At 36.1% G+C, this 24,749-nt stretch overlaps 1 protein-coding gene across 1 annotated transcript in view; it reads right to left on the bottom strand.

Annotated features, from left to right (window-relative positions):
* Positions 1 to 12,098, bottom strand: part of LOC137253857 (glutactin) — a 32,592-nt gene extending 20,494 nt beyond the window's left edge. Inside the window, exons 1-3 of the mRNA XM_067791402.1 lie at positions 11,764 to 12,098; positions 11,307 to 11,706; positions 11,089 to 11,244 (exon numbers count right to left, since the gene is read on the bottom strand). Of these exons, the coding sequence (XP_067647503.1) occupies positions 11,089 to 11,244; positions 11,307 to 11,657 (507 nt within the window). The 5' untranslated portion in view covers positions 11,658 to 11,706; positions 11,764 to 12,098. The remainder of the gene's footprint in view (positions 1 to 11,088; positions 11,245 to 11,306; positions 11,707 to 11,763) is intronic.
* Positions 12,099 to 24,749: the final 12,651 nt, after the last annotated feature.

Raw genomic sequence — 24,749 nt, forward strand, 5'->3', positions numbered from 1 at the left:
AGGGTGGTATCCACTGTGGCAACAGGGGGGATGTAGATGTTGATGATTTCTAGGTTTGCATCGCCTGACCAGAGAGATAAGCCTTGACGTTCTAAGACACTGTCCCTGCGGCCGATTTCAGGATCAAATGTATGATATTGTGCAGAGTGGTGTATGACAAACGCGAGACCGCCTCCATTTCCGCTCTCGCGATCCTTTCTGTGGACATTATACCCAAAACAGGTCTGCAGAGCAGATCTTGCTGAGAGTTTAGTCTTGAACCGCAGCAATGCGGATGTTCTGCCTCTTCATGAAATCGACTATCTCTGTGATCTTCCCAGTTAATCCATTATAGTTTAACTGCGATAACGCGTAGACTACGGGACGCCCTAGGGCGTGAACGGCAAGGAGCCACAAAAGATTTATAGAAGTTACGTGGACGTCTGGTTTTGGAATCTAACCCAGAACAACCTATCCGATGAAACAATCCCTTACACGAGACACACTGACAAGAGTATGACCGTCCTAAAAAGATTCTTTTCGGCAGATGCAGTAAAACCATTTTTCAGGACCGGGGTCAGGAGACGGGCCCGGATTGGGTTCGATAAATTCCCGGAGCAAGAGAATATGGAGAAGTCCCGCTGCAAGGAGCTGCTGGGAGGATGACAATTTGTGGAAGGGACGCAACAAATTAGATGGGGATGCACTGAAATGACAGTCCTTGGTCGGGAAAAATCCCGAGTCGCTCCGGTACATAGAACCGACTGCCTTGGGAAGCGAAACACAAGTCTGAAATTACAGAAGGGTTGAAGAAACAGATTGAAAAGTAATATAGTCGTATTCGTTAATATGAAATCCATCAAAATTAGAAGAATTCGTAACATTTTTCAATCTGTTAGCTTGTTTTTGGTGAAATTGTCATTTTACCCGCAAAAGTCAAGGGGCTAACACACACTAGATGGAACTACCTCCATTTTTTGTATCATGGTAGCAATATATTACATATATGACTTCATAGATGTTGTATTTTGATTAAAATTTCTACTGGGCGTAATTAGTTGATATTTTTATTAAGATGATAAGGCGTAATGACAGTTTCTGAATAGTTGTCACGGGTGGAACAAACTTTATTGTTGAATTATTCCTTAACAATTTCAAAGAAATCAAAGCTCAATTGTTTAATACAAATAAAATGAGTCTCTAACATTTTATAATAAATATCCAAAAAGCAAACACGACTTGCAAAATTTTAAATAACAACTTTTGACTTTTTTTCACGGGTGGTGTAATGTAAACAGCCAACAAGGCCAAATATTTAAATCAGCTACCCTGTAACAAAAATAATCTAAATGTTCATCAACACATAAAAAAGCATTTTCAATTCTTGCTGACATAGCCATTCACACGATTTAATACAGGTGTGTGTGTACAACACACAACCAAACAAATTTGCATTCAAGCAAAATTTGCGAACGTTGCATTTCCCACAGAAGTCACAACTCAACACATGTGTGTAGTAACATATTTTGTATCAAGTTGTATGTAGGTATGTAAGTATGTATGCTTAAGGTAAATATGTATGCAAGTATGTATGCTTAAATGTAAATATGTATGTAAGAATATGTTAGAACAATTTTGTATAAATAAGCTGACAACATTTGAATAAAAGAGCAATTAAGCATTGAGCTTTGATCACTCACAACGCAGTCTATTTTATTTCAAACCTTTTACATGGCGATCCTGCCTATGATTCTTCTGGCTGATTTTTCAGCCTAATTTCATAGCTGCAAGGACTTTACTGGCTGATTAAAGCCTAAGCTTTATAAAAGGAACAAAGAGTGAAGCTATAAAACGAGTTTTTTACTATAAATTTTATCCTGGAAGAAGAAACGGAAAAAGGAGCTGATCAAAAGAAATCTACTGAAAGCTAATTTGAATAAATTTGGAGCACTCAAAAATGACGCCATTTAGCAATTTTTATGATAATTTACGGGCTTTATAATCGAAATGATGCAGGAGCAGTGGATATGACCAGTAAAAATATTGATATTACCTTGGAAGGAATAAAAGAACCACATTCGGAATAAACAACAAGACTGGCAGCATAATAAGTATAAATATAATAAATATAATTACCGTAATTTTAAAATAATTTTAACATTTTAGACATAATTTTTAAGCAGGAAAAATATTCGGGCTACCTAACGGCTGCCTATTGACAAGCAAAAATTAAAATTTCTGCTGTAAAAACCTTTTTTATGTTCCAAGAAGAGGACATACAAAGTCAAAGCCAATTTGGTCCAATTTTTGAAAGATTAGTTAAACTAAATCTGAAGTTCCAAGAAGGTGAAAACAAAACACCTGAAATACCCAAGCAAGGCCCTAAGCCAATAACAATGGAGAAGTATAGACAGAGAAATAAGATTCGAAAAATTGAAGAACCTAAAGTTTCAAAACCGATAAAATTGAAAAGAAAAAGAAGAGGAAAGCACTTTGCCATTCGAAAAACAATAGCCAAGATTTATGAAAAAATTAACTTAAGCACAAATCAGGCAGAAAAAATTTAACTAAAACGAGAAATCAAGGAATTAAGGAAAAATAATTATCAAAATAAAAACCAAGCCCAGCAATGTAAACATTAGGGAGTTGAAAAAAAAAATAAATAAAATACAATTTTGTAAAACTATTTATTTTAAAATTATGGAAAGATCAAGAAAAATTAAAAGTTATGTAAAAGGCCCACTTGAGGACCTTAAAAATGACATTAAAATTGTAGATTAGGAAAAAACCCTAGTATGCTTGAAAAAATGGTGGAAACTTATTGATATGCCTGGGGAACCAACAATATGGAATGTAAGAAACCCACCAGCAACAACACCCGAAGAATTATGTAGGTACGACGTCAAATTTATGGGAAGAACAGATTAATATATTAAAAAAAAAAAGAAAAATTGTTTTAATAAAAGAAAGAAAAAAACAAAAAAAAAATTTTTTTGTCTTCATATTTTTTTACGATGGGAAGCCAAGAATCAAAAATAGAAAAACCAACGGCAAACGTTGTAAACTCAGTCCAAGTAGTAGATCATACTGAGGCACTAGATACTATCAAAATCATGCTTCTAATAATCTGCGTAGTCAGTTGCATCAGTTTGTTTCTGAAACTCTACTCACTCCATAATATATTCCTAAAAAAGCGATATACCAGCCGCGCAGACGGTTTAGATCAGGTTTAACTAAATTTTAACTACCATCCCCAATGGGCAAATGGGAAGATATCGTTAAACTACTTATAGAAGAAAAAAAGATAGGAGAAAAATCTTACAAATGTATTAATAAAAATACAAAAGTAAAGGCAGAAACAGTAGTAAAGCCTCTTAAAATAATAGTTGAAGTATTTCACAAAAAAGGAAAAAACACTTCAACAGTTGAATGGTAAACAAGACGGCAATCGAAAGGACCAAGCATATCAAATTTTTTCCAGCGTTAGAAAAAATTGGTGTCCTCACTGGCAAGATATGATATAGAATTCAAAGTACCAACAAGCTTCAAGAAGGAAATAGAAACAGACTTTAGCACATTCCTTCTGGAGGCAGCCTCCGATTTAGAAGAGGAACCAGAAATAGAACAAAAAGTAGAAGAAGAAAAACAGGAAATTTTAACAGAGACATCAAACTCACAAACTGAAATCAACAAAATGTCGGAAACAATAGTCGAATTTTTAAAGACTGCTTCATCAGTTTTGCCAGAATTCGATGGTAAAGCTGAAAACTTGAATAGCTTTCTGGATGCTTTAGATAACTTAGAACAAATTAAGGATACCCATGAAGCTACAGCGGTTTCAATGATAAAAACCAAGCTGAAAGGAACAACCAGAAACCTAATAAACACTGAAAGAACAATTGAAGCAATAAGACAAAAATTAAAAACAGCAATTAAAGGTGAATCAGTTGAAATTTTGACAGCAAAACTCCTGAATATCCAATAGCGCAGTAAAACTGCAAATCAATACACTGCCGAAATTGAAAAACTCACAAAATCGTTGGAAGGAGCATACATATCCGACGGACTAACACCAGAGTTAGCAACCAAGTATGCTACACAATCAGCTGTGAAAGCTATGTGTAAAAACTGCTCCAACGATAAAGTAAAAACAATTATGCAAGCTGGAACGTTCACTACAATGAACGAGGCCATATCAAAATTTACTAACAGTTGTACAGAAGTAACTGGAAATACAAATTCACTACTACATATTCGCCAACAAAATTCCAATTTCCGAGGAAACTTCCGCAGGAATTACTAAAACAATAACTATAGACGAAATTATAGACGTTCTTTCAATACGTATTATAATAATAATAATAATAACAGACAAAATAACGAAAGGCCTGGTCGAAATTTCGGACCCGCAATAACACCAGAAATGTCCGAAATGTTACACAACAGGAAAACCAACAAACTCCACCTGAATAAATAACAAATTATATATTTTCAATTTACATCTTAATAGCTACATATCTTCTAGAACAACTCTGAATGATTCCATATCAACCCTCCTAATCTATACGGGAGCGGATATTTCAATAATAAAAAAGGGGCGGATTGACAGTAATGTCACGATAAATAATTCTCAAAAAATAGATCTAAGAGGAATTGGTCAAGGAATAACAAGCACTATTGGCACGGTTAAAGCAGATTTAAAAGATGATTACTTATTAATTAGACACAAATTTCACGTAGTAGAAGACTTTTTCCCAATCCCATGTGATGGAATATTAGGATTAGATTTCATTAAAAAATATAATTGCATTTTGGATTATCAAACAGAAGGGGACACTCTAATACTGAGACCATATGACTACCCAGAAAACATAATAATTCAGATGACTAACAAACCTACAATCAATAGTATTTCAATTCCCGCGCGATCAGAAGTAGTTCGACAAATTCACATAGAAAATAAAAATTCAGATTTATTAATCCCGCAACAAGAATTGTCTAAAGGTATTTTTATTGCAAACACACAAGCAAATTCACAACAAACATTTGTTAGAATTATAATTACAACAAATAAAAATGCAACACTGCAAGATTTTAATATACGGACAGAAAACTTGAATGATTATATAATAATTGAAAATAAAAAACTCGAAAATGAAGCCAACAATAAGGAAAAATTAGAAAGATTAAATAAAAATTTTCCAAAATTTGCAAATAAATCACTTAATGCATTATGAGCAGAATTCATTGACATTTTTTCATTGGAAACAGAACCAATTACTACTAATTATTTTTACAAACAAAAACTTCATATGAAAGACAACAACCCAGTCTACGTAAAAAATTATAGAATACCAGGAGCTCATAAGAGTGAAATTAATAAACAAGTAAACAAATTAGTTAAAGATGACATAATAGAACCTTCAATTTCAGAATTCAACCGAATAGTACCGAAAAAATCACTACCGAATAACCAAGGAAAAAGATGGAGAATGGTTGTAGCTTACAGACAGGTAAATAAAAAATTAACCGCAGATAAATTCCCTTTACCAAGAATATGATGACATACTAGATCAATTAGGAAGAGCTAAATATTTTTCATGCTTAGATTTAATGTCTGGATTTCACCAGATTGAAATCACCGAAGAGTCAAGAGATATCACATTCTTTACAGCGGATAATGGTACTTATCATTTTAAAAGACTACCGTATGGCCTTAAAGTAGCACCGAACTCATTCCAAAGAATGATGACATTGGCATTTTCAGGCTTAAAACCTTCACAAGCATTCCTATACATGGACGATTTAGTCGTATTAGGATGCTCCGAAAATCATATGATTAAAAATTTACGACATGTTTTCGCAACTAGTAGAAAATATAATTTCAAATTACATCCGGATAAATGCTTATTTTTCAACCAAGAAGTAACTTACCTTGGTCATAAATGCACAAGCAAAGGAATTTTGCCAGACCCCAATAAATTCGAAATTGTTAAAAATTTCCCAACACCTAAAAATGCGGATGAGGCGAAAAGATTCGTCGCATTTTGCAATTATTACAGAAGATTTATCCCAAATTTTGCAGAATATTCTAGAATAATAACAAGACTTTGCAAGAAAAATGTAGTTTTCGACTGGACAGAGGATTGCAAAAAATCCTTTAACTATTTGAAAGCTGCGTTAATAAGCCCTAATATCCTACAATATCCCGATTTCAATAAACAATTTTGTATAACAACTGACGCAAGTGGATATGCTTGCGGAGCAGTATTAAGCCAAGAGTATGAAGGAAAACAATTACCAATTGCCTATGCATCAAGATAATTTACTAAAGAAGAAATTAATAAAGCAACGATTGAGAAAAATTAGCATTATGTAGACGACGCAATATCACGCATAGATATTAAAGACCTAAAACAAATATCGGTAGAAGCGTGTAAAATATTAAAAGTTACGACTAGATCGGAAACTAAGAAAAATTATAACAATAAAGATTCCAGTAGTAAAAATGAAGAAATAAAAAGTCACAAAGAGAACCCAATAATATTTGAAGCGCTAAATAAATGTGAAGTAAAGAGACTAGTCCAGCTCGTTTTCGATCCTCCGAAATTACGTTTCAAAAAAGGGAAGAAAATTTTTAGCGAAATTAATATAAAAAATCTAATTGTTGAGGCGAAGATTGATTTAGGTCAATTCTTTGCTAGGCTTATAAAAGAAGCCGGCAATTTAGGAATTAGAAAAATTCAGTTGTCCTTAGGAGACAAATTGTTTAAAGATAATTATGCCCGGGTAGACACATTTAAAGAAATTGGTACCAAAGTTCTCAAAAATCTAATTAAAGCATTAACTCCAGAAGTTATGCACGTGACAAATAATGAAAAATTAAAGAAATTCTTCACAAAAGTCATGACGATCCTGTTTTTGGTGGCCACCCAGGAATAAATCGCATGACAAATAAAATAAAACAAAAATGAATGAAAAACGACGACATCAGAAAATATATGAAAAAATGCAATAAAAATAAAATAATAAAAAACTTGAAAAAACCTATGATTATAACCGAAACGCCCACAAAAACGTTAGACATAGTACAAATAGATACGATAGGACCTCTTTCCAGGTCGGAAAATGAAAATGAATATGCAGTTACTATAGTATGTGACTTAACTAAGTATTTAGTTGCAATACCAATACCCAGCAAACACGCAAAAACAATAGCCAAAGCGATATTCGAAAACTATATCCTAGTTTATGGTTGCATGAAGACAGTTATAACAGATATGGGAAGCGAATATAAAAATTGCTTATTTGAAGAATTATGCAAACTTCTAAAAATAAACCATAAAACGTCAACACCTTACCACCATCAAACTTTAGGCACAGTTGAACGTAGTCATAGAACATTCAATGCAAAACGTACTTTTCTACATATCCATTGACAAAAATGATTGGGATGAATATCTTAAATATTTTGCGTATTATTACAATACTACCCCATCTACTGTTCATAATTATTGTCCATACGAATTAGTATTTGCCAAAAAACCTCAGACTTACGAATTTTTAAGAGAAAACACAGTAAGCCCATTATACAATTATGAGGCTTACGACAAAGAAATTAAATATGGGTTACAAATAGCGCAAGATAGAGCATATATATTAGTAAAACAGGCTAAAGAAAAACAAAAGATTAGTTATGATAAAGATATTCACTATAAGGAAATAAATATAGGAGATGCAGTGTTAGTAAAAAATTAATCAGGACATAAGTTAGATAATAGATATAAAAGGCCCTTTAGAGTAGAAAATATCGACAGAAACAATAATTTTACTCTAATTCCATATAAAGTAGAAAATATCGATAGTAAAAATAATGACACTTTAATCCCATCTAGAATAGGAAATGAGGATAAGCAAAAATGTTCCAGTAACATAGAGAATAGCAATATCATAAATAATAAGAAAATAAAAATTCACAAAAATAGACTTAAATTAATAGAATAAGTAAATTTTCAACCTACAAACATAAAATACAAAATATAGAATTAATTTAAAATGAATCAGGGTATAAGTTAGATAATAGATATAAAAGGCCCTTTAGAGTAGAAAATATCAACAGAAACAATAATTTTACTCTAATTCCATATAAAGTAGAAAATATCGATAGTAAAAATAATGACGCTTTAATCCCATCTGGAATAGGAAATGAGGATAAGCAAAAATTTCCCAGTAACATAGAGAATAGCAATATCATAAATAATAAGAAAATAATAATTCACAAAAATAGACTTAAATTAATAGAATAAGTAAATTTTCAACCTACAAACATAAAATACAAAATATAGAATTAATTTATATTAGAATGCTCATGCATTCTCCAAAAGCATAAGCATTCTAAAAAAAGGGAGATGTAGTGTAAACAGTCAATGAATGTTCATCAACACATAAAAAAGCATTTTCAATTCTTACTGACATAGCCATTCACACGATTTAATACAGGTGTGTGTACAACACACAACCAAACAAATTTGCATTCAAGCAAATTTGCGAACGTTGCATTTCCCACAGAAGTCACAACTCAACACAGGTGTGTAGGTACATATTTTGTATCAAGTTGTATGTACAGTATGTAAGTATGTATGCTTAAGGTAAATATGTATGTAAGTATGTATGCTTAAATGTAAATATGTATGCTTAAATGTAAATATGTATGTAAGAATAGGTTAGAATAATTTTGTATAAATAAGCTGACAACATTTGAATAAAAGAGCAATTAAGCATTGAGCTTTGATCACTCACAATGCAGTCTATTTTATTTCAAACCTTTTACAGTGGTACAAAGCTTTCTTACTTACTTAATTGGCGCTTAACGGTTATGGCCGTCCAACAAGGCGCACCAGTCGCTCCTTCTCTCTGCCATCCGGTACAAAGCTGCTCGACCTAAAACCTCCTTGGAGGTTATCGCGCCTTACACTAGTTTATTATTATTTTTTTTTTTCATTTAAATTTTTTTCGCACCAATTGCTCATCGTGAAGTATGAAAAATAATTTAAGATGTTCTTTTTCTGCAAATGTAAGGAAAATTATTTCATTTGGCAACTCAACTTCAACTCGCCGTTCAGAGAACAAATTTTCCATCACTCAACTGACGGAAACATGTTTGCAACGTTTCAGCAAAAAATAGTGTTCGCTGAAAGCGCCCAATGCAATTTTTTATATTTTTACAAAGCGTTTTCTCGCTGATGAATGGAGGTATTAATAAATCGAGTATACAGATTTGTATGTATTGAAATAGGTAGCCCGGAGGTATTTATAACCATTGTGGATAACTTCTGTATAGACGTCAAAATTACAAATAGAATCGATCACCTGATTTTTAATTGATTATCGTGGTCTCATTCTGTATCTCTTTCTATCACCCGCTGAAGATAGCTGGCACTACGCGCCGCCATGTTGAACATCCTGCCAAAACGCTAAAAAGTAGCCACCTTGAACGTCCTGTCAGACAGTTGACAGATAAGATATTGCACAAGCGTTTTTGGGTTCCATTGCGATACGTTTTTGTAGGGTAGTAAATACGTTTCACCTTTTTTTAAGCAAAAATCGATTAGGTTAAAAATTATAAAAAATTTAAACTTATTTTATGCAATATGTATTTCTTCCAATATAGCCTATATATTCACTTATAAAAATGTACAGGCCACTTTGCGCGGCAACGTAAATTTTTATGTTTTTTTGGGTTCCATTGTGGTACAGTCTCAAAACCCAAGAGCCAGAAAAATTTACGCTGTCGCACAAAGGAACCCAAAAAACATATAGGCTTTATTTGGAACAACACTAAAAAAGCAAACCGACTAGTACTGCATAGAGTAAGTAATTAAATTTTTAATTTAAAATTTATTTTTTCTTTTTCAAATGTTTGCAATATGACTTCGAATTTCTTAGCGTTGCCTACAAAAAATTTACAAGTCACTTTAAGGGGTAACTTGAATTTTTATATTTTTTTGGCTTTAAAACTGTACTGTGATGCGATGGAACCCAAAAGCTTCAAACCGAAAAACCGCACATTGACATTGCCACACAAAGTGACCTATAAGGTGACATATATATATACATATACTGAAATTACAGATTTTTGAATAAGCTCCAAAATGATCTATGTGTGCGATATGTTCGCAGTGTTTTAATAAAATAACCAGCGGCGAATCGCACTAGTGCCGACCTAGAGCAGTAATATTGTATTAAAAGACGGTACGAGTTCTAATTCTGTCTTCTTGCTTTCAGCTGACACTTAACATCGTGACGCCACAAGATATGGCAGCTGCCCCCTTTTGCAGACATTTTGAACAAGTTCAGTCGTAGGAAGTTCTGAAATAGTCCCTGCCTTTGATCGATTAATTTAAATACATATTGCTCAGACTTAAGCACTGTTGGTATAAGAATGGCAGGCAACTCACACGCTTTGAAACCGATTAGCACCAGTTCGTAGGCAGAGATTAACGGAGATGTCACTTTTCGCGACTGTATCCCATATTCGTGCCAGAGTATGTATAAATTGGGTGTGGTGGTAGCGTGCTACACCTACTACACCGAATATCCTGGGTTCAAGTCCCGATTAAAGCCACATTAAACATTTAGAAACAAGTTTTTTCACAAAAACTGTTTTTCTAAGCGGGGTCCCCCTCGTCAGTGATTTGGCTCCGATTGTATTTCTCCATGAAAAGCTTCTCAGTAAAAACTAATCGCCTTGCAGATGCCGTTCGGAGTAGGCGTAAAATATGTAGGTGCCGCCCCTCCAATTTGTACAAAAAATTAAAACGAGCACGACGAAAGTTGGAAAAAAAGCTCGGCCTAAATCTCTTCGGAGGTATAGCACGCCTTGTATTTTTTTTTTTTAAGCTATTTCCTTTTTTTAACAACTATGCAATATTACATTAATTACAGCTGTCCCACCCGTGACGAAAAAACACCCCATTTTCAAACATCCCTCAAATGAATGGGTATATTCGTGGTTAAATTATTCGCAACGAAGGCAACACCAACATCAAATGTGTAATAATTTCAAAAAATATTTGCCTCGAACAAATTTTAATACCAACCAGGACTTACAGATTTTGTGCTGACGCTCAAGCGCAGGCAATTTTCAAAATCAATTTTCTTTTCCTGCCAAGCTTCATAACTATTCAAATCAAACAGCGATGGACAGCCGACATGGGGCTTATGGGCTTTTAGTATACCCTCCCATGGCTCAGACAGAACTGATGGCTAAACAAACAAAAAAGAAAGTAGTTTTAGCAACTTCGAATACAGTTAACTGATTCACCAACCTTAAAACGAAGTTTACCAATTGGAGGCTTGGCATAAGGAATGTCGATAAATTGCATTACAGATTTACCAGACCACTCAGTTTTAATTATACGGCCACGAACACGTCCCAGGTCGGAAATTTTTATAGTTATATAACGATGTTTTTGGATCTTTGATGGCTTCTTCTTGGTTGTGTCACTTTGTGGTTTCTGGTGTAAGGCTGGTTTTGTTCGTAGTTTTTGTTCCGATTGTTGTTGTTGTCCTTTTAGACGATGGTCACCCTGCTGATTGTGCTGTTGCGCATGCCCATTCAAAGCTAGCACATCTAAAAGCACAAGTGCGACACAAATTATTTGATAAAATTTCACCATGTTTTCGCAACGACTTCGATCAATTAACTGAAAAAATCTTTTGAGAACTCTGAAAAAGAAAACTTTTAACTTTCTTTCTTAAATATAGATTTTATGACCTACTTACATGGATTTGCTTGATTATCATAGCCGCAAATGTTTGCTTACTGGATGTGAGTATGTGTGTTCATGTGTAGGTTGTGTTTATGCTACATATGTTTGTTAATATGTATTATCAAATTTAAATCTACATTGGAAAGTTGCACAACAGCTTCCAGCAGGTAAGTAGGCTAACTATGTATATATACATACAAATGTATTTAGACCAATCAGATAAATGTCCACTTAATCTCAATAATGGTTCTCATAAAAGAGAAATTTTCAATTTGGTTAACTGTCTACTGAATGCATTTGAAAAACGTAAACATTCAAAAATCGTTGCTCTTATCATTATGCTTAGATGAGCAAGTACTAAATTTAATTTCCCTGTAGTTCTGCAAGTCAGCCACTAGGCATGAGACCTAGGTGAAGTGAGGTGTAAGACCCGTTGTACCCATAGATATCCTATGCACTTTTAACATTAGCTATCATTGGAGTTGGCGTCCTGCCACACGCAGCAAATTGATGGCGGTTTTCTTTTCTGAAAACAATTTTACCCTCATGTTGCACTCTTAAATTCTAACTTTTGAACTAGGTCACCTGGCGTTATGCAGAATGTCTGTTTTTGTTGGTAATGAGACCCCTTTTCTTATGCAGAAGAAAATATTTTGTGAAATACACTCGTAAATTTAATGAGTTTGAGGCGTATTCACAATAATTTCTCTTATTAAACTATTGTAATTTTATTATGAGAGAAAAACTGAATATAATTAAACATAATGGCTGTTATTATATGTAGCTATTTCGATCAATGCAAAGATCTCTTCAGATATCTTTGTATTTTTGAATTAGAAATTATATTCTCCCCGAGTGAGATTCGAACTCGAATCGTCAAATTTCTAACACCGCAGACCTACCATTAAGCTATCATTGCGTCTGTTTGTATGAGGCTTAACTTCAGTTTGGGAAAACGAATATACGATTAAATCACAGATCATTTTGTAAAATAAACACGCAAACTTACAAGAGAGCTGAGAAGTACCAACTGGGCTACACTTTTTTCAGATAAGAAAATGCCATAAATACCTTGAGAAGTTTCACTCCCTTGACCTAAGAACAACGGCGTCCTGCCACAAACGACAGACTTTGTTGTATACTTCAAGGAATATCCATCCAAAGACTTGGTAAAGGCATGGTAATAGGGCCTTGAGAAAGTGCTTGTCGAATTGGGTATCCTGCCAATGCTGGAACAATAGGGTTTTTACATATGTAGATATCAAAGCATTGTTGATGTTCTTACAAAAACCACACATCGGCCAATCGCGAATCTTCCTAACTACAACGGTAAGTTATCATTTTAACATAGAGTTACTATGGGCCCGTATTACGTTTTACGCTCAGGGATGAAAACTATTTTCACTCAAGCGATAACTACGGAACTGTTAAACTATTTCTAATAATTATAATAAGTTATGGACCTAACGAGTACTATTTGTCGCTAGTTCACGTATGTCATTAATCCGATCCACCATTTCAGCGCCTTTGTTATTTTAAAAAATGAGTTTCCATCACGGATTGTTAAACGTAATACAGGCCCTGAATTAAAATTATATTTTGCCGCTCTGCAGGTCATCTTAAATTTTAAGCCTTTCGTTGTTTTAAACAATTTTTCATTTACATTTTAAACCAAGCAGTTTACTACAAACGTTTTGAATTCGAATTGCACTCAGAAAAAACCCCATCTCTCTAACAAAGAAAAACCTTCTTTATTTTGAAATCCATCAAAATCACAAAAAAATCTTCCGAGTGAGTCAAATATTATTTGAAACATGCAATCAGCGCAATACCACGCTTATATGGACAATACCCAAAGCACAAATTTGCAAAATTGAGATCACCAGCGTACTATTTGTATTTCGGAAATGGCGAAAAAAAATTTCCTAATTGATTTTCAAAAACACTAATCTGTCTATTCACTTTACTTTTCACTCAAACAAATAGCTTATGTTGCGATAGTTGAAAATTAGATGTAAACATGCCAATGTTAACGCATTTGCTCAGTCACGAAATATGGAAAATTAACCAGAGAAAACGTCATAATAGGCCGGTCCCTGGTGCACTTCCCGAAAAAAAGGGCATCCGAGAAATCAACTTATTCAAAGTTCTACCTATGTACCAAATGTTAAACGAATGGATCCATAAATAAGATTTTTTTGAATAGGTCGCCCAGTGGTCCACGAAATTTGGAGCACAAATAATATATTTTAGAATAGGTCGGTCAATGATACGCTTCCCGAAAAAAGTTATTCCATAAAAAGATCAAACAAATCATATAGTTTCAGAGTTATTCCGAAAATTGTTAAAGGGCTCGAAATACAAGCAATAAGTTGGCGAAGTTATATTGTATGCGGATGAATAGTTATACATTAGCCGTGTTTTTTAAAACGCGTATACGTTTACGTTTCCTAATTCATTAAAAATATATAAATATATTGTGGCGAAAATTAGCAGCTTCGATAAGTCACTATGCTGGTAGTAAATAAATACATTAGTGGTGGGAATATTTTCGTATTATATTCGAATAAACGAATAAAATCATTCGTTTCAAATAATTTGAATAATATTTATTTGTACGATGTGTAAACTGGGTGTAAGGAAACACCCAGTATGGCAACTCTTTGCATGGCCCCTTTTTGTATGGCAACATTTTATATCATAAAATGTAAAAGAAAAAGAAACATGGCCACTTCCTGTGGAAATAAATTGTGAAACGGTCGGCTTGAACCAGCTCTTTTATTTATCGACGTATATTAAAGCCATCCGTGACTTTACAGTACTCAGAAGTGATTGCTACCCACATAAGTATACAAATTAACATTTGATCAAATCAATTTGTGAAAAAAATTGAAGGATGGCGGAAAAACCCAACGTAAGGGAAAACCTTAAAAGCGAACGCGACAAGAGGAGTGTGTGAACGCTATCGTGAGTTGAAAAAGGAAGCGAGACGCCTTTTCAGGATGAAAAGAGCAGAAGCAGAAAGGCGTGAGTGCGAGGAGCTTGAGCTGCTAGCCACCAGGAATAACGCCCGAAAAATTTACCAAAAAATACGACGACAGAAGGAAGGTTTTAAGACCGGGGCAAGCTCCTGTAGGAACGAAAACCCCGACCTTGTAACTGATGTCCAGAGAGTGCTTAGATTATGGAAAAAACACTTCTCTGTTCTCCTAAATGGAGGCAGCAATTCACCGCGCAGAGATGAAGAACCCGATTCCGCAATCGATGATGACGGAATATATGTCCCCCCGCCCGATTATGACGAAGTTAGAACAGCAATAACCAGATTGAAAAACAACAAGGCCGTGGGCGCTGATGGATTGCCTGCGGAGCTATTCAAGTACGGCGGCGAGGAGTTGTAAAGCGCATGCAGCAGCTTCTTAGCAAAATATGGGCGGAAGAGTGCATGCCCGACGGTTGGAATATAAGTGTTCTTTGCCCAGTCCACAAGAAGGGGGATACTGCAAAATGCACCAACTATCATGGAATCAGCCTTCTTAATATCGCATATAAGGTCCTTTCAAGTGTATTGTGCGAAAGATTGAAGCCCACCGTGAACCGGCTGATTGGACCTTATCAGTACGGCTTCAGACCTGGTAAATCAGAATCAGCGCATATACGCCTTGGCAACCACGCTACTGTTGGCAGCCATAATTTCGAAATAGTAAAATACTTCGTTTATTTGGGAACCAGCATCAACACTAGCAACAACATCAGCACTGACATCCAGCGAAGAATTAATCTTGCCAATAAATGCTACTTTGGACTAGATAGGCAATTGAAAAGTAAAGTCCTCTCTCGGCGAACGAAAATCATACTCTACAAGTCACTTATCGTACCCGGCATGCTATATGGGACAGAAGGCTTTGGGAGTGTTCGAGAGAAAAGTTCTTCGAAAGATTTATGGACCTCTACGCGTTGTCGATGGCGAGTACCGAAGAAGATTTAATGATGAGCTGTACGAGCTATACGCAGACATCAACATAGTCCAGCGAATTAAAACGCAGCGGCTGCGCTGGCTAGGCCATGTTATGCGAATGAAAGATGATGCTCCGGCCAAGAAAGTGTTTCTATCGGAACCTGCCTATGGAAGCAGAGGTAGAGGGCGGTCCCCATTCCGTTGGAAGGACCAGGTGGAAAACGATTTAAACTCCCTTGGTGTGACCAATTGGCGCCGGTTGGCAGAGCGAAGGAGCGACTGACGCGCCCTGTTGGACGGCCATAGCCGTTTATACGGTTAAGCGCCAATTAAGTAAGTAAGTAAGGGAAAATCTCATGGAGGTGTTAACGAAAGCGGGAGTAGAATTCCCTAAAACTGCTACAATTGCGCAGTTAAGACAACTTTGTGGGTATTTGGTTGGAGCTACCAAGAAGTTAAGCGAACCAGAGTCGGCGAAACCCCCAAATCCTGATGCCCACCATTGAAACCACTGCTGCCACTACTAATGAAGCTGAAAAGAAAGTAGACGAGTTAGAGCAAGAAATCACCAAATTAAACAAGCAGCGCGAAATTTTAGCCCAGCAGCACAAAATCCAGCAACTTCAAGGCCAGTCGCATCGAAGCAACTCGGCTGACTTTGCATCAATTGAGGTTATGGTACAGAAATTTACAGGCGATGATAGTTATGACATACGCAAATGGTTTGGTGAACTCGAGGTTAATGCGCATCGCCGAATATTAGCAATTACTTTGTGTTCGTCGGTTGTTGGATGGTACCGCAAAATTGTTCGCCAGAACTGCTATGGTTTCTGATTACCAAAGCCTGAAGGCAGCCTTGATCGAGCAATTTTCTATTTCATAATCACTGCTGGATGTGAATGAAGAACTGAAGGCACGGAAATTGAGAAGCAGTGAGAGTGTTCAGCGTTACTTATTGGAAATGCAGCGTATTGCAAGCAAAACAAACATACCTGAACGAGATTTGTTGGACGCAGTCATTGCTGGGATAGGTGACAAGTCGGAGGCGGAAACAACGCTCCATCAAGCCAACAACCTAAGGGAACTAAAAATACAAATCGACCGCTACGAAAAGTATTGACCAAGAGCAGCCACTGGTGCGAAAGTAGTTAAACCAAATGTTAAATATACAACTTCTGTGCAGCCCGAGGAACTGCGTTGCTACAATTTCTCGCAGTTTGGTCATTACCAATCTAACTGTCCAAAGCCTAAACGAGCGCTGGGTTCATGTTTTAAGTGTGGGGAGTTGGGACAGGCGATGAAGAAGCAGAGTTGGTTGGAGCAGTTCATGAACTTCAGACGGTAAGTGACGCTTTTAAAATTAGACAAGGCAAGTGCACAAAGTTTTTTGATTTTTTATCTCTCCTTGACTCGGGTAGTCCGAGAAGTTTTATTAGGCGGTCATGTGTTCAAACTATTAAATGTGGAAAATTAGAGCGGTCAAAATATAAAGGAGTGGGTGGGAGTGGGACTTACGGAAATATTGAATGTGTTGTGCAATTTAGTAATCGCTTTGTTTTACAAGAATTATCTGTACTACCGGATACTGCCCTTGATGTACCATTGCTGATCGGGTGTGATCTTTTGAAAAAATTCAATATATTTTTATGTAAACTTAAAACTAAAGTGAAATATTCTAAAACTGAATTAATAAATATTAAAAACGCTACTGAGCTGAAAAATTCCAAAAATTTAAACTATGGTGATCTTGACTTGTTTGATTTAAGAAAATTCGTTTGTGAATATAAACAGTGTCTGATGCAGGGGTTGGGGAGAGGTAACAAGGTGGGGGCATATGAAGGATTAAACAAAATAATGAAGAAAGGGGTAAGTGCTTTAACGCTTTCGCCACACAGTGGAGTAAAACTTTATGCACAGATATTCGCAGCGGTAATTGTCGAACGAAATAATGAAACAGACGCAATCATTGAGGTAAATCGGTTCAATTCTTATGTTTCAGGAATTTCGAATTCGTGTAGTTTATCGGAAATTTATTTGAATCCTGCTCTAAGCGAACAACAAAGTAAGCAGTTGCAGAATGTGATCAAAGAGTGTTATTTTAACCCTTTACCTGAATCAGAGAGGGAATCTGATGACCTCAAAATGAAATTAAATTTGACTGGTGACACACCATTCCATTGTGCACCGCGCAGGTTATCCTTTCCAGAAAAGTCAGAAGCACAAGCAATAGTTGACGAACTTTTAGTCAAGGGTATCATTAGATACAGCAGCTCACCCTATGCCTCGGCAACAGTATTGGTTAGAAAGAAAAGCGGGGAAGGTAGATTATGTATTGACTATAGGTTTTTAAACAAACAAACGGTTCGCGACAATTTTCTCCTACCCTTGGTCGATGATTGTATAGATTATCTAGAAGGAAAGAAATACTTTACAGCTTTGGATTTGAAAAATGGGTTCCATCAAGTGGAGATGGATGAAGAGTCGATAAAATATACTTCATTCGTAACACGAGGAGGGCAGTATGAGTATACCCGAATGCCGTTCGAGTTAAAAAATGCACCTGCGTTTTTCCAGCGGTTTATTTGTACCATTTTGAAAGACTTGATCTTTTCTAGGAAAATAATTGTTTTTATTGATGATATAACGATAGCCACAAAGGACTTCGTAACTCACATCCAAGTTCTAAGTGTTGTTTTGCAACGGCTACGCAAGAAGGGCTTAGAGTTAAAAATAAAAAATGTAGATTCGGCTTTTTCGAAATTGAGTTTTTGGGTTATATAGTGAACGAAACCGGCATCCGGCCTCACCCGATGCACATAAAGGCCATTCGGAATTTCCCGCAGCCCCAAAGTGCCAGGGAGGTGCAGCAATGCTTAGGCTTGTTTTTATTCTTTAGGCGATTTGTTCAGTCTTTTTCCTCCGTTGCTAAACACCTGAATGCTGTATTTAGGTTTACACCTGAATGTACAGAAGCTTTTAATAAACTTAAAGAATATTTAACATCCGCGCCAGTTCTGTCAATAATCCGGTTAGGGAAACCGCGCTTCATACGGATGCTAGCAAGTTAGGGTTCGGTGCTATAGTTTTACAAAAGCAGGAAGATGGTAAATTGCACCCGGTATCTTACTTTTGTAAAACTGCCTCCGAGAGCGAATCGAGATTACGCAGCTTTAAGTTGGAAACGTCGGCAATTGTCTACGCCTTGGAAAGGTTCAAAACACAGCTTAAGGGGATTGCTTTTACTATAGTCACGGATTGCAATGCTTTAGCTCAGGCCTTAAGCAAAAAGCAAGTGAATGCTAGGATCGCCAAATGGGTTTTTACGTTTGAGAATTATAATTATAAAGTGAAACATCGGGCAGCGACATCTATGGCCCATGTGTACGCGCTTAGCAGGTGCTGCGTAGTGGAGTCGGAGGGGGTTGAGGATTTAGATTTTAACCTTCAAATAACCCAGAGCCGAGATGAAACGATTAAATCGCTGAGATCGCTGTTAGAGAATGAATCGGTTCAGAATTTTGAGCTCGTTGATGGCTTAGTGTTCAGGAGAAGCAATGAAGGACGTTTGATGCTTTACTTCCCAAAGGAAATGGAAGATAATGTAATTAGGGTAATTCACGGTAAAATCGGTCATATGGCGGTAGAAAAAACGGTGGAACAGTTACGAAAAAATTATTGGTTTCCGAAGTTAAGGAAGAGGGTGAAAAACTTTATAAGAAACTGCCTTAAGTGTATAATGTACTCGCCAGAAACACGCTTGAATCGCCATAACTTATTCAATATACCCAAAAAACCAGAGCCTTTCGATACTTTGCATATTGACCATTTTGGTCCTTTACCTTCCATTCGCTCGATGAGAAAGCACGTTATGGTGGTAGTCGATGGTTTTACTAAGCATGTGAAGTTGTTTGCGGTAAAGAAAACTAGTGCTAAAGAAGTGTGTGCCTCTTTGCAGAAGTATTTTGACTTTTATAGTAGACCGCGGCGTATTGTGAGTGATCGTGCTTCTTGTTTCACCCACAGGTATTTGCAGACTTTATGGAAAGGAATAAAATATCGCATGTAAAGGTTGCAGTAGCTTCCCCGCAAGCAAACGGCCAGGTAGAGCGCGTTAATCGAATTCTGAAAGCAATGTTGGCGAAATTGACTGAACCGGTCAATCACTCAGATTGAGTGGGTAGACTGGTGGATGTAGAGTATGCTATAAACAACACAGTACACTCTACAACGAAGAATACTCCTTGAAGGTTGTTATTCGGAGCAGGTTAGCGTGGACGGGTTATAGATGAATTGACTGAGTTCTTAGAAGAAAAGGAGGTAAAACAACCGTGTGATTTGGTGAAGCTTCGCGAAGAGGCCCTGAGGTGTATTGAAAAGGGACAGAATTATAACTTGGAATACTTTCTTAAACGTAGTTTACCAGCGAGATTTCAGCGTGGGAGAGTTCGTGGTGATGAGAAACGTGGAAACCACTGTTGGTACCAACAAAAAATTTATTCCAAAATTTCGTGGTCCATACGTAATACATAAGAAGTTACCCAATGATCGTTACGTGATATTGAAAACTGTCAAATTACACAAATGCCCTATGATGGGGTGGTAGAAGCAAATCGCCTGCGCAGGTGGCTTGCCCCAATCCATGAGTCGGACACTGGCATTTAACCAATAAGCGACACTTTGCTGTCAATTTAGACCTTGAGATTTGTTTGTAAGTTTACCATTAGTTTAGAGCGTAAGATTAATTTGTTGATTGATCGAGTCGACCAATAAGTCAGGATGGCCGAGTTGTAAGATGTGTAAACTGGGTGTAAGGAAACACCCAGTATGGCAACTCTTTTCATGGCCCCTTTTTGTATGGTAAAATTTTGTATCATAAAATGTAAAAGAAAAAGAAACATGGCCACTTCCTGTTGAAATAAATTGTGAAACGGTCGACTTGAACCAGCTCTTTTATTTATCGGCGTATATTAAAGCCATCGGGACTTTACATATTCGAACTTTTTATTCGAATTCCTCGAATAAAATAAAAAAATCCGGTTTGTCTAACGATCATCGCTTGTACACAACGCTTGCCACTTTGGTCCATTTGGACCAAAAATGGTCCTCATTCCCTTTTTTGGTCCGCTGGTCCCTTTTTTAAATTGTGGTCCTTTTTAGGCTGTTGTCAAGATTTTGGTACTTCTGTTTCTTTTTCACTGAGGCAAAAAAATGTACAACACTGCCCACAAAATTTTCCACACCTTTATTAACCCTTATATAATTTCCAATTTACCTCAATGAATTTCTTACCAAAAAATTGCTGTCATTAAAATGTAACAGAACGATGGCATTTCACCTAGCAAATAATTTAGAAAAGTTTTGGATCTTGAAGCGATCGAATGTTCGTTAATTGTTGTCGAAACAAGTGTCTAATGAGAAAATATTGTTTTTGTGACAATATATTTCGATCGGTTATCAAACACTTTTCGTAATTGGTTTTAGTCACTATTGGAGTTTAAAAAAAGTTGGTGCAAATGCACGTGAACATCACAGATTTTTTACGGAGTGTCAGCCGACATGGCAACTCTAAATAAGTAAAAGACGATTTTAAAGAGAGAAATCAAATGAACGAGACGAAGCAGTCTGTCTCGAACCTTCAGAACGAAACGTCGTATTTAACAAAATCATAATTCGCTTAAAATACATTAAAGTGTATAATCATTATTTCTAATAATAATACTTTCTTCATTTAACATTAAATAAACTAGCGTGCGTCTAATTAATTATTCGGAACTCTGACAAACGTAAGTAGATATGCCATCGTGATAATATCAGAAGTGTGCGAAACCTATGCCACATAAGGTTTGTCGCGTTAATAATAATTCGAGCATATTATAACAAATGTGAAAAATCTTTGCAACAATAAAAAGAAGTGTTGTGTTAATGATAAAATGCATTGAAAAACGAAAGCGTGCATAGTAAATAGTCATATATGTACATATGTACGAGGAAAAAAGTCCAACCGTGTCGAAAAACGTACAACGAAGTAGAAAAATTGCGTCGAAATTGTGAAATTGCAAAACACGAAAAAAATAAAAGAAACGGTAGTATACATACACACATAAATGTACATGCGTCTATATGTACATACGAACGTGCAACGCGTCGAGTTTGCAACGAACGGTCGGTTAAATTGAAAATTCTACGACTTTAGAGTTTCATCATAAAAACGAAAGGGATAGCGAAAATATTCCTATACTAAAACATATATGTGTTTATGTTGTATGCAAGAACGTCGTTTCAACCATTTTAAAACATCGCAAAACTTCTCAACTCGTAAAAGCTGAACTCGCATTTTCAATTTCTAATTAGACAAAAACATGAACTTTCGTAGTATGACAGTTAATGATCTGCGCAACAGATGTCGCGAGCGCGGAATTGCAAAGACGGGAAAAAAACACACTTTAATCGAACGACTCGAAGAATATGAAAATGTAAACAAAACCGCGTACGCGAACGCAAATGATACATTTATGAGTGCAAATGAAACGATGCTAATGCAAAGAATAAATGAATTAGAAAAAACAATTACCGATTTGCAAGTGAGTGTAACGCAACGTGAGTGTGAAATGCCAACGCAAAGCAAAAGCACTCAAGTAGTATCTGAATTTCGTCCGTCGGTTGGTTCGTCACCACAGTCCGAACAAATTACAAGTTGCATAAATTCGTTTGTTTCGGTACCGCTTACGTGCGTGCCGCCAACTAGTGTATCATATACACACGCACATTCATCGCGAATGAGTACAAATATTCAACCACCGTATATATCAATAGCAAATGACGTGCACCCGTATATGCAAGTCAACGAGCATTCTTATTGGAATAGTGAGAATATTCACAATCTAAATTATATGCCACCCATGTCTGTTTATAATGGGCATGCTCAGTTGTGTTATGACGAAAATTTCACGCAAACGCGATTTTATAATGAACCGAATATAAGAAGCAATATGCAGTCGAATAGTGTTCATGCTCATATGCAACAAAATCATCCATTTTCAAATGTAAATATACGACAAAATACGTATAGTAATGTGAATGAAGTGATAGCACTTCTACCCGAATTCGACCCGTCAAATGAAACATCACTAAGTGCAAATCAATTTATAAGAAGAATCGAAATGCTACGTACTGCATATCAGTGGAGTGACCAAGTGTTATTATTCGCCGTACAGCAAAAATTAAAAGGGCATGCGAAATATTGGGTTGATTGTCAAAATATTTTTAAATCGTGGTCGGAATTCGTCGCGAAATTTTGTATTGATTTTGCAACCGTTGAAAACGTCGCGGATATACACATAAAATTGGGACGAACGCGTCGCCAACGTAACGAATCTCCGCAAGACTATTATTACAAAATGTTGTCGATGGGTACAAAAGGAGGAATTCCTGAATTTGCTATCGCGCGGTACATAATAAACGGCATTAACGACCATGATCTCCGTAAAAAGATCTCGAACGATTACGAAAATTGCAATAAGTTGCTACGCGATATTCAAAATTATTCGGTGTACAATAACATAAAATACGAACCGCTGAACTATAAACAGAAAATCGACGAATATACGGCTACGTCCAAAAGCCAAACGAAAAATGTTGGTGAACGTGAAATACCAGCAAACGCTAAAGTAGGTGAACGCGAAACACCTAAATCGGTTAAATGCTATAATTGTTTAAAAACGGGACATATTTCAATAAATTGTTCAGAACCACAACGTGTCGAAAGATGTGAGACTTGTAAACGTACAGGTCATAAAGCAATAAACTGTAAACAAGCGAAAGCAAAACCTAAACCAAATACGACGGTGAATAAAATAAATGATGTAATTCAAGATACAAACTTGACAAAAGTAATCAAAGTAAACGATTTCGAAACAAAAGCTATCATCGACTCTGGTAGTACGTGTTCGCTAATCCGTCATTCTATAGCCGAAAAAGTGGGCAAACTTGTAGAATGTAAACGCGTCTTAAGAGGATTCGCAGGAGGCGAATATATGTGTAAAGCAAACATTTCAGTTGTACTTGAAATTGACAAAAATCATAACCAAGCCGTATTATTAGTGGTTAACGATGATCACATTGATGAAGATGTACTCCTCGGAAGAGATGTGTTTTGTAATAACAAAAATAGGCTGGTTATAGAAAACAACAAGTGTAGTTTCGAGAAATTAGAGAACGTGTCGAATATCTCAACGAATGAACGATCGGAATTGAAAGCTATTATTGAAGCAAACCGCGATATATTTTCTGAGTCTGTATCCGACCTAGGTACATGCACAGTCTCGAAAATGAATATCGAATTAACCAACGATAAGCCAATAACTTTAAAGCCATATAGAGTGCCGTTCGCTAAACGTAAAATAGTATCTGATATTGTATCTGAACTATTAACAAATCGAATAATTCGTCATTCGGAATCACCTTACGCGTCACCGGTCGTGTTAGTTGAAAAAGCCAATGGGGAATCGCGATTATGCGTGGACTATAGAGCGCTAAATAAAGTTACGGTGAAACAACCATATCCCATGCCAATAATCGACGAATATTTCGCACAACTATCGGGAAATAGTTATTTGACGACATTGGACTTACGGATGGGATATCACCAAATAGAAATCGAAGAGTGTGCGAAAAAGTTTACTGCTTTCGTGACTACGGATGGTCACTATGAATACAATAGAATGCCATTTGGCCTGGTAAATGCGCCTTCTGTATTCCAACAAGTAATGAATAAAATAATTGCGAAAATGAGAGCGGGTGAAATACTCGTATACTTGGATGACGTCATAATTCCAAGTAAAACGGTTAAAGAAGGTTTATCACGTCTTACAAAATTCTTAAATATCTTACGAGAAAATGGTTTAACACTACGTTTTTCAAAATGTAATTTTCTGGCTGAAGAAATACACTATTTAGGCCACGTAATAAATAAAAATGGTATAAAACCGGGAGAAAAGAAAATAATCGCTATCAAAAACTTTAAAGTACCATCTAGTATAACG

Source organism: Eurosta solidaginis, chromosome 5, assembly GCF_040869045.1.
Source record: "Eurosta solidaginis isolate ZX-2024a chromosome 5, ASM4086904v1, whole genome shotgun sequence".
Classification (NCBI taxonomy): domain Eukaryota; kingdom Metazoa; phylum Arthropoda; class Insecta; order Diptera; family Tephritidae; genus Eurosta; species Eurosta solidaginis.